Below are 10,960 nucleotides of genomic sequence, written 5' to 3'. Positions count from 1 at the left end.
ACTGATGCCATCTATCGCGGAGCATGCGCTTTTCCTAGGAGCCTGGGCAGAAGTCTTCCTTCTCAGAAGACAGGCCGAGAGGGGCTCTGACCCTCTCCTTACCCCTATTACTTTGACCTGTGCCTTAGGAGTCTGCCTCCTGCAGAACTTCGCCCAGACCACCGAGCGCCTGGAAGCCAGTACACACAGGTGTGGTTCCCCTGTCATCCAAAAATCGGCCCAAAGCAGCCTCCTTAACGGCCGTGCTGGGGTAGCGGGGCGAGTACTGGAGAGAGAGAGCGGGCACGGCGGTGGGAATGAGGTGCCCTGGGTCGGGTGGGCGATGCTTGTTTTCCAGGCTCAGGATTGCACCGACAACAGCGCGCACCTACCACTGGCGGCAGCCTGGGGGCGGGTCCTCGGAGGCGGGGCGGAGCGCGTCCTTGGGGCGCGGCGCAGAAGGGGCGGATCCTCGGGGTTGCGGGGCGGGCACAAGGGGGAGAGTCCTCGGGGCGCGGGGCGGGGTTTGGAGGAGGGTCCTCGGGGCGCCGGGAGAGGGGTTCCTAGGCGCCGGTCCTTGGGGCTCGTGTTGCGGGTGCTCGAGGGCAGGTACTCGTGGGGCGGATCCTTGAGGCGCGGGGCGGGTCCTCTGGGGGCGGGTGCTCGGTGCGCAGGGCGGGGATTGGCGGCGGCTTCTCGGGGCGGCGCGCGCCGGCGTCCCCCGCTCCTCTCGCGCGCGGCCGCTGAAGTCCCCGAGGCGCGCGGCCAGCCCAGCTCGGGCCGCCGCACTCCGAGCAGCCCCGCGGCCGGGGAGCGCGGGCCGGGGCCGAGGCCGCGGCGGGGGGCGCCGCCCCCAGCGTCTTTCTGCAGTCCCTAGAGCGGGGGGCGAGGGCAAAGACGGGGTGAGCGGGGCCGGAACCATGAACCGGAGTTTCCACAAGTCTCAGACCCTGCGCTTCTACGACTGCAGCGCGGTGGAAGTCAAGAGCAAGGTGAGCCGGGGCTGGCGGTCTGCGCCCCCTGCGAATGAATGGGCGCCCCGCGGGGCTCGGGGCGGTGCGGGGGCGACCGGCGTCCGCGACAAGTTAGGCGCGCGGGCGCCATCTGGGAGATGCAGGGTCCGGACGTCTTTCCCGCCCCTCTGCGGACACAAAGCCCGCAACCTGGTGAGGCCAAGGCACCCGGAGGGCCAGAGCCATCGGCCTGGCCGCGCGGGTTTCGGACCCTCAGCGGGAGCAGCTCTTTTGTTCCACGAGCGGGAAGCGCCCGGCAAGCCGCACGGTGGCGGGGCTTCGGGGGCCCGGGACGGGGGAGGGCTCTGACCGCGTTGCCTCCCCTGCGGAGAAGCGTCGGAACCCGCGAGGGGAAGACCGCAGCCGGCCCCCGGCGCGCCCCAGGCCCAGCCTCCCCGGGCGCGCTGGGCCGACGGCTCCTCCCGCTGCCGGCGCCCGGCCCGAGCGTGCCCGAACTTGCGGGCAGCTGTGCGCGTTTGGGTGACTGGCTGATAGGATCTGGCGCTTCTGCTCTTTGCGGGGGCGGCTCCTTCGCCCCAGACGCTTTTGTCTGCAGGGGTCTCTGTGGGGTACCCCACGGGTAGATAAAAAGCTGCAGTTGTTTGGGTCCTGGAGAGGGGGGCCCTTCGGGCCTTCGGCTGACTGCTGCTTGGAGCCGGCCCTCCCTTTCTCTCTGCGCCCCCTGCTCGCGGTAAAACAAGGCGGAGCAGCCGAAGTGCTGGGAGGGCGGGGCCGGAGGGTGGGCTCTGATCCCACCTGCGCGCATCCTGGAGGCGCGGAGACGGTGTATGTACCCTGATGTGTCTCTGGGGAGATGAGTGCAGCGGCCCCCGTACCTGCGCTGCCCTTTCCGGCAAGGCGGGGTGGGGGGTGGGGTAGGGGGCCTCTGCTGTAGGACTTCCAAGGCATCCGCCGGGTGTGTGTGTGTGTGTGTGTGTGTGTGTGTGTATATGTATGTGTGTATGTGTGTGTCAGTGTCGGGCGGGGGATCGAAGCTGCAGTGAGTTGCAGGATTTCATTCTTATCTTCACTCTCACGGATTTTTTATGAACCCCTAGTTTCTAGTACGGTCACACCGTTCCCCCAGTGCTAATTCTGTGACCCTCGCCCCCGCTTTAGCCCGGGAGTGCCCCACCCCCCAAATCACATGGGCCTGCTGAGTCGTGTGGGAGAAGAACCGCCAGGCATGAGTGGGAGTCCTAAATAATTGTCTGTTTCTTTAGCTCTGTGGGAATGTGGCTTTTTAGAGCTCCTTGTCCACTACAATAGCCACTGAGCACGTGCGGTGACTAACTTTTACACTTTTTACAAATTTCAAGATCATACATTCCCAGACAGTTGTGGGAAAAAATAGAGAGACTCCTCAAAGGTGACATCAGTGTCAGACCCAGGACCTTAGTGGACGTGTTGGCATGTGCTGAGGTCACCACTTTTGTCGCATGCACATTCCTGCAACCACCAGCACTGTTGAGAGACGAGCGCTTCTGTCACAGTGGCCACCTGATTCCAGCATGCGCTCAGTTGTTGTAGCCACATTCCCGCTGCAGTGCAGCTGCCTGACCAGACACACAACTCCAGGGGTAAAGATGGAGGAGACGCCCCTCCCAGGCCTTATCGGGCAGCTCTGGACGGATGGCCCCATGCAGGCCGCTGGGGGCTGGAGAGTAAGCCTGTCTTTGCCTCTCCTTGGGGTCTGGGGGCTGTCGGTGTGCTGGTGGCCCAGTGGGGTGTCTCAGGACGCCCTGATCCTGGCATCAAGTTCATTTGCTGTGAATGCTCCCCTGGAGGTTGAGTAGCTGAGCCAGAGTTTTAGTTGAATTTGGGACCACCCCTGCAAGGGCCACACCGTCCCGGGCTTGCTAGGCTGCTTGGTTCTACAGCCCCTGCCCCTTTTGGAGGATGGGCTTGCCTTAGTAGCTATCCAGAGGGTCCACATGGCTCTTCCCTTGGTAACACCCTTCCCTGGAAACCTGTAATAGCTAATATTTGCTCCCATGCAGTCCATCTCTGCAGGGATCCTTTACTTCTGTTGTCAAAATACAGGATGCAAAACTTTACAACAATGATGTGTTTGTTTAACCTAAGTGTAGCTCCATAACACATTGGTTTGCATGTAGGGAAATGGTGCTAGGGGGCTGAGTCCAGATGGTTCTGCTACCCCTACCCTTGTGAGCTTTCAGGCAACTTTTCATTTAGCTTTTCCGAGCCTCGGTTATTCATCTGTGAAATGGGCATCTATCTGTTCTGCTCCCTCCCAAGACCAGATGGGATGATGGGTGTGAAAGTGTGCAGCACCTACAGTCATAGAAGTGACTCACCTGTGTGTGTCCGCTACAGGTGGCTCAGGGCTCTGCTGCATTTCAGAGCAGTGGGTCTGAAAATCACCTCTGATTCTCCCAGAATGTTTGGTGTCAGCCATCTGACAGCTGGTCAGTTCCAAAAAAGCCTTGGGGACATTATCTTGACCTAGTTTCTCTCTGCCATCATGTCACTTCTTACACTTCCCCAAACGTTTCTGCCTTACTTGCTGCGATCCCAATTCTGACATTAGGGCCACCATTTCCCCATTTACTTTGACTTCAGCCTCTGCTCCGGGAGACCTGCAGTAGGAGGGAGGGGCTGTGCAGATGTCTGGGGAGCGTGTTTCAGACCAAAGGGAGCCAGTCTTGGCCCACCAGAGGGTGGAAGGAAAGCCAGTGCTGGGGGAGGGTCTGCAGGGGTGGAATAACTAGGGACGACTTGTCATTTAAGGAGAAGATAGAAAGTGACACATTGCCCCTGAGAATTTGGCCGGCCTTTAGCTACATGAGTGGCTGGTCAACCTCACCAGCGTCTGCGCGGCCTGAAAGCTACAGGGACGCAGTCCTCTCATCTCAGCAGTGTGCTCCACCCGGACCCGCCCTCTGCTTCAGGCCGGGGGTTCAGTCCCACACAGGTCTCATCCACGGTCCCTTGCTGACCCCAAAATGCTTTGTCTAAGAGTTTTCCCGTCCTGCCGACCCTCTCCTGCAAAGCCCACCCATGCCTTCCCCAGGCCAGCTTCCTCTGTCCTCTGACCCTGTTTCTATGTTTCCCTCATCTTAGGGCTCTTGTCACAGTGCTGGCACAGGATTATTTTTCAGAGCAGGGACCCAGGACCGTGTTTACACTCACAGGGTTTGTGGCTATTGTGTTTGGGGGAGAATAGCACTAATAGAAGGTTTTAATGTAGGTTTTGCTGCTTTGTTTAAATAACATTGGAGGCTTGTTTGGATTCTAAACAAATACATTGTCCTTTGGAGAAGTATTAGAAACCATTTCAGGAGCAAAGGGAGGTAATTCTCCTGTCCAAAGGTGAGCCACTGTGCAGGGCCGCCCCGTGTCCTCTGCACCCTTTTCATGCTCTCGTCTTTGTTTTACAGAAACAGGGTCAGATATAGTAGGCGTGTTATTCTGTGGCCCTCATTCCCCCTTCAACTCAACAGTGTAGTGCAAACAGTGTAGTTTTCTTCTGTTGTAAATATTTTTAGAAAACATATTTTTAAAATGACTACATAGTATTCCATCTTACGTGTAAACCGTAATGAATTTAACCAATATCCCATTTGGGTTATTTCCAATTTTCTCTATAATAAACAATGCTGTGAGTAACATCATTATATTTAACTCTTTATATAAATATACAAAGTATATAAAGAATACCGATTCTATTAATGCAGTGCAGAGCTCTGACGTCTTTAGCACACATTCCTAGACGTGAAATTACTGGGTGAACAGTATGCGTGTTTTTCAGGCTTGGAATACACGTGACTGAATCTTCTTACAGAAAATCTCTCCTCCTGGTTTGTACGCCCCATCCCGCACCTGTGCCCCCATCTCTCACCTCCCTCCAGCACTAGTTTTCCGCTTCTTTCCCAATCAGATCAGTGAAACGCAAATCAAGTGTCCCTTGATTTGTACTCGTGTCTAGGTGAATTGAACGTTTTCATGTCTGTTTCTTCCTTGCCCCCATCCTTCTGTTTGTGTTCTTGTTTCTTCTGCATTCACGGAGCTGCTTGTCCAGTCGGTGCAGGTGCTGGTAAGTCCGTGTGTCCCCCGTCCCAAGTCTTGTCTCTGGCTGAGGCTGCTGGCTGCCTGGACACGCCCTCTGTCAGGTGGGGTGGCTGCGCCCTTGCCTTCCGTGGGCGGGTTGAGAACTGCCTGACACAGTTTGACTCACCTGTGTGTGTCAGCTACACCCTTTTAAGGTCCCGGTTTTCTTGTATCTGTGCGTGTCTGTGTTCAAACAGGTTCGGTGACTATATTTGGGAAGTTGTACCCTAGGAGACCACTCAGGGACCAGGTGGGGGTGTCATGTGGGCACTGCAGGGGTTGCTGGCAACCTCCCTGGCCTGTGAGCAGCAGAAAGACCTGTGCACCTTCCTGGGGGCATCCCAGCTAGCCAGGGGTTCCAGCCCTTTCCTGGGACCCATGGTATCTCAGGGTCTCCCAATTTTAGGGAAGGGAAGGACTGTCAGGAATTGGAAGATGCAACTATCAGGGTGTCAGAAACTCGAACATTTATGAATCGCGTCCAGAAGGAGCAAAAAGGGAGAGTATCCTGACCCTTTCCCATGAAGGACCTCCTGGATCTTTAGGGGAAGCAGGAAGGGGCTGGGATTGATGACAGAAGCACCCACGACAGGTGGTCAGGTGTCCTGAGGGGTCTGGGAGTCACCTGTGTCCCGTTGGCTGTTGACATGTTGACTGGCTCCCCACTTCCTTTTGGCAGATTTCTACTGGCAGCCTGGGGCAAGGTGGGAGCTGCTATGCCCCTTTTAGCCCCAACAGACACCCTGTAGCCCTCCTCTGAGGCTGTCCCTGGGTGTAGAGATGGTTCACAAGTATTTCTTAAAATTTATTTATCTACCCACTCCAACATACGTATTTATATGCCAGGCACTGTTCTAAATACATTGTGAGTATAGGTATAGTTCATTAATCCGTGTCACAGCCCCATGATACGGGTTCTGGGGTCAGTCCCATTCCACAAGAGATGCGTCTCACTAAGCCACCCAAGGCAGTGTGGATCCAGGCCTCTCCACAAACCATCTGCAGCCTCGACCGCGCCTCCCCAGACAGCCATGGAGTCCCCAGCCCACGCTGCGTGGAATGGTGAGAGCCCGGCCGTCTGCGTCTGCCACCGTCTTGCTGCACGGCCTTAAGGCACGTCTTCTGCGCTCTGAATGGCGGCTCTACCACCCAGCCCTTTATTCTCTTGCTCAGCAAGTTCTACGCACCAGACCTGGGCCTCGTGCTGGGCTGCAAAGTGGAAAGACCGACAGCGTCTCCACCTTAAAACACATGGTCCAGTGAAGGTTCGCTCAGGAAGTGACCACATTTGTTGGTTAATAAATCAAAACGAATCAGGAAGAGACTCTTGGCCTCACAGAATGTAAGGTCCCCACCGCTGACGTGCAAAGGGCTCTCACAGGCATTCGATGCTGTGGTCTGAATCGCTGCTCTCCTTCTGTGCTTGGCTTTCCTTCAGTCCACACCAGCTGCTGTGGGCCCTACTGGTGGCTGGTGGGCCAGGCAACGAGGAAGGTGGAAGCGTGGGCCTGGTGCTGACTGACAGGTTGCGGGACTGATGACGGTGGGCAATCTTCCCTTTCAAAAGTGCCCGAGTTTCCCAGGTGGAGTGGAGACCCCTGCCCCCAGCAGCCTCAGGCGTGGTGGCTGTGGAGACGCGTGCAGCCTGGGAGTTGGCCTGTGTCACCCACAGCTCACACCTGTGCACACCTGAGCAGGTTGAGGGTCACTGTGCAGCGGAGTCCTGAGGGTCACTGTGCAGCGGAGTCCTGCTGAGAGACCGTCACACCGTGACGCTCGTCGGTCAGACCAGGCCACAGAGCTCTCTATGCCTTTGGTGCTGAGGCAGGACATGGAGTACTGATGGGTCCAGATGCTCCCCCTCGAGTCTCTTTTGGGGACATGTCCTGTTAGTTGTGGAAGGGCCCACAGGTACCCAGCAAGGGCTGTGGGAGAGAGAACTGAGGGTCGTCCAGGTGGTGAGCTGTGTGGGAGAGTTTGGGGGACTGGAGTTACGTCAGCATCCTGTTTTCCATAGCGCCCCACCCACAAGTCCTGACCTCACTTCCCTCGCTGTTCTGGACCGATAACGGGGTGTTGCTATGGGACAAAACAAAACTCTGCCGGTAGGGGGTCTGTCACATGGTGTAGGAGGTGGCACTTGGGCCCTGGCCTGAGCTCTTCTGGGGCCCACCAGCAGCCCACAGGTGCAGGCCTGAGAAGGATGCAGGTCCCAGCCGCACACGAACGTGCTCCCGTCATCTGCTGGCACAGAGGCTCTGTGTCTGCACACACGTTGTCCAAGGAGTGCTTTTGTGTGACACGTGTGCTGGGCAAGCCGCACCCGCTGCTCCCTGTGAGCTCAGTGTCACCTGTCCCATCCACCCCCTTCCCAAGCTGGGAGCAGTTTTGCAGGGACGTGGCCACACTGCTTGTCAGCGGAGCTGTTCTCAGCCTAGGTGGCCCTCAGCACCTAGCCCTTGACAGTGGATGGGCTGTGTGTGTTTCTGAGCACACAGCCGCTGTGTGGACCATGGTGGGAGCAGCTGCCCTTAGCTCCCATCTCATGGAGCAGATGCAGGTGGTATGACCTCTCGTCTGTCTCAGTGACGTGTCATGGCTTCGTTGCTGGGAGCATCAGTTTCAAGCCAGGCTTCTGCCAGCCGTGCTTGGTGCTGCAGACACCTCACGCCTGGACTGGAGAGGCGGCCTGGCGCGTGAGCAGGCTGTCCACTCTCCTGCCCAGGGTTCCAGCTGTAAATGGCACAGCCAGGTCTCAGACCCTCGGTCTTCCACCTGTTCCATCTCATCCCCATGGTCCCTGGATCGCACCTCCTGGGACAGACAGCACCTACCTGCTCCAGATGTGCTCTGAAGTCTCGTCATGACTCCCTCCACCTTCGTACGCAACGCCCCCCACACACACACACACAACCCCGGCCACTCCAGGTACCTCTGTCTGAGTGGGTTTGTGCTTCAGGACTGTCCCTTGAAGGCAGCCTCCTGTCACAGCACTTTACCTCTAGCTGCTGGGGTGGCCCAGCTCTGGCTCACACTGCACCCCTACCCCTGGCCAATGGCCTCTCTGCCCATGCTGTCAGCTGTCCCTTCCCCCGTGGTGTGTCCCTGCCCCTGACCTCCCAGTTGGAACTCTTGCCCCACCGTTGCAGCTCTTTGGGTTTTATAGGAGTCCCTCCTCTGTTAGCCTCAGTTTCCCTTACTAGCCTTTGCTGTGGCAGCTTATTGGATCCTATGAGGTCTCAGGCTCCTGTTCTCTAAAGTGGTAACGGTGCCACCTCTGGTTGCTTCTGTTGGGGTTACAGAGCAGCACGCAAAGCCTGCTGCTGGTCGTGCCTCTCCCACACTGCAAGAGGCCACAGGCCATGCTCCCAAACCTGTGCCCTCCACGCTCAGCCTTCCCCCCACCCCTGCAGTGCTGGGTCTCTGCGTGCAGATCACATGCATGCCCACAGAGGTGACCATAGGCGGTGGACCAGGCAGCCTCTTGCAGGACGTGGGGCTTGCAGGACGTGGAGCAGTTCTGCAGCTGCTTACGGCTGTGCCATCATCACTCTGCCTCGAGGTGGGTGGATGGGCACAGGAAGGGGCCAACCCTGCTGTGAGCCCCACCCTGTCTGACTCACAGGTCTGTGACCTGATGTTAAATTGTCCCAACGTGTCAGCCCGGAAGTCATCCCATGACAGGGTCCCACGCTCCGACAGATGCAGGTGCCTTGTTGGGTGGCAGCCTGTGCTTCCTGATCGTCCCCTAAAGGGAGGTCGTTCTACATTTTTCTCTGTGGTGTGCGTGTGCATACATGTTCCTTGGCCCTGTCCCCAAGCCGTCCCGAGGTGCTGGTGTTGACCTACAAGTGCACGCTTCTTACATCTTTTCTTATTGGATCCATCCCCCTTTCTGACAGAAGCCCCGACCCTGCTTGAGGTTGCAGGGCTCTGATGGTCTCAAGGGAGTCCATTCTCTGCAGTGATTTGTTCAGAGAGGGCCATGTGACCCACCCCAGTGAGAGGTAGGGTCCTCTTCATCTGACTCTTGTGATCCAGGAAGAGAGAAACATCAGAGCTAACAGCCCACAGAACCATCCATCACTGTAGCACCTGATGACCCGGAGGTACAGCGAGGTCCTGCTAGTGTGGCCATCGCCCTCGGCGCTGCTGTGGGGGAACTGCTCCCACCCTCTGTCTGTCCTTAGAATCCTGCCTGTGTCCTGCCATCTCTCCGTTCGTAACTGCACATTTGCACGTATGATTGCTGTTCACCATCGGGCTTTCAAACCTCAGCCCCATGAAGACACCCAAACTAGCGCATGGCCCTGCCTGTAAAATTTTGTGGAATGAATGAATCCTGAAAACCCGCCCATAGCGTGATTGCTGGGTAGGGAGCTGGGCCCGTGGAACAGAGCCTGGGCCCAGCCCCAGACGCCCCTGCCTCCCGCCCGGCGCCTCCCTGGACTGCTCTGCTGCACCCAAGCATTTGTCGACCGAGTTGGGAATCACACTGTAGATTCAGCTCCGTGTCCCAGATACAGCTTTCACTTCCTGTCCTGTACAGGCTTCCTGAGGCATTAGCTCTGTTGGCTTCATCATATTTCACCCCGGGAATGAGCCCTGTATGTTTGGTGAGCTTTTACTGTTTCCATTTTCCACTGTTGTAAATATTTTGATGAACATTTTCCATGGGAATGCCTGTGCTTCTGATGACCTACTACGGTTGCTCTCACCTGACAGACTGGAGCTGGGGCCGCACACAGTCACCCCGTGGGCGGGAGCCTCTGTTGGGGCTCGGCCTTGGTGGGGGCGGGCCGGCGCTTAGGGGTGGCGCTCCGGGTGGCGAGCCCCAGGCTGTCCTCCCGGCAGCTAGGGCTCGAGAGTCACGAGTGAGCGTCACTTCAGGCCTGCGTTGTGAGACAGACTTCAGTTCCCGGGGCGTCAGTGTGTGGAGGGCTTCGCGGGCCCCTGAACGCCCCTCGGGAGCACGTTTTATCCGAGATAAGCACAGCGTTTGACAACAGGGATGCGACCCCAGGAATCCAGTGCCCAGGCCGTGCCAGGGAGCAGTCGGTGGGTGTCGAAACAGGAAGATTGAGTGTCCGGCACCCTCCTTGGCCCCTCGAGATTAGGGCAGTTTCAGGACAGCTGGGAGGACTCTAGCCCTGAGGACTTTTTAAATAAAATACTGCAACCCCAGGAATTCTGTGGGGAGTCAGGACCAGCTGTGTGGCCGTTTGGCAGGTGGTTTCCTGAAACCTCAGGGCCCGCGGCTGCAGGTGAGGTAACAGGCCAGTCCCCTACGCCCCAGAGCAGTAGTGCGGAGGCCACCATCCAGGACGAGTGAGGAGACCCAGGTGGCCCTGCCCTTCCCCTTCCCCGGGCACTTACCACCTTCTTCCTGTATGATACGGTACTCGGAGCCGTTACCGCTCACTGTGTCTTCCACACTAGGCTCTGCGTACTGAGGACAAGCAATTTTCTGTTTTGTTAACTCAGTTGCCCAGTGTGTAGAATAGTGCTGGTTCGGTAAAATGTGAGCAGGAATGAGAGCAGGGTCATACCTTGCACTCACCATTCCTTCAGCAAACGTCTTTAGAGTGCCTCCTGCATGCCAAGGTCAGTGGGGGTGACATGAAGATCACACTTTTCTTTTACAACCGTAAAGGCCAGCAAAGGCCAGTGTCGGAAAGCATATGTTCAGTAGGTTCCTTCTTGGCAGTGTGGAGAAATGAGTTCAAGTAAGGAGACACATGTCACTTAACACGACACTTTTGTACAAGTGTAATGGTGCTTTGGTCGTTCTTGGTGTCTCAGATGATTACACTTCCTTCTTGGGAAAGTCATTTGGAAATAACCTTTTTTTTTGTTTTTCCAAGAAAACTCCCAGCACCTTCAGGTAGCCACTGAGA

At 57.1% G+C, this 10,960-nt stretch overlaps 1 protein-coding gene across 1 annotated transcript in view; it reads left to right on the top strand.

Moving 5' to 3' along the window:
- Positions 1-771: 771 nt before the first annotated feature.
- PARD6G (par-6 family cell polarity regulator gamma) overlaps positions 772-10,960 on the top strand; it is a 54,600-nt gene continuing 44,411 nt past the window's right edge. The window contains exon 1 of the mRNA XM_033087800.1: positions 772-971. Within this exon, the coding sequence (XP_032943691.1) occupies positions 900-971 (72 nt within the window). The 5' untranslated portion in view covers positions 772-899. The remainder of the gene's footprint in view (positions 972-10,960) is intronic.

The sequence above is a fragment of the Rhinolophus ferrumequinum genome, chromosome 19 (assembly GCF_004115265.2).
Source record: "Rhinolophus ferrumequinum isolate MPI-CBG mRhiFer1 chromosome 19, mRhiFer1_v1.p, whole genome shotgun sequence".
NCBI classification, from domain to species: Eukaryota; Metazoa; Chordata; class Mammalia; order Chiroptera; family Rhinolophidae; genus Rhinolophus; species Rhinolophus ferrumequinum.
Note: the sequence above shows the minus strand (reverse complement) of the source record. Positions and strands in the feature narration are given on the sequence as shown.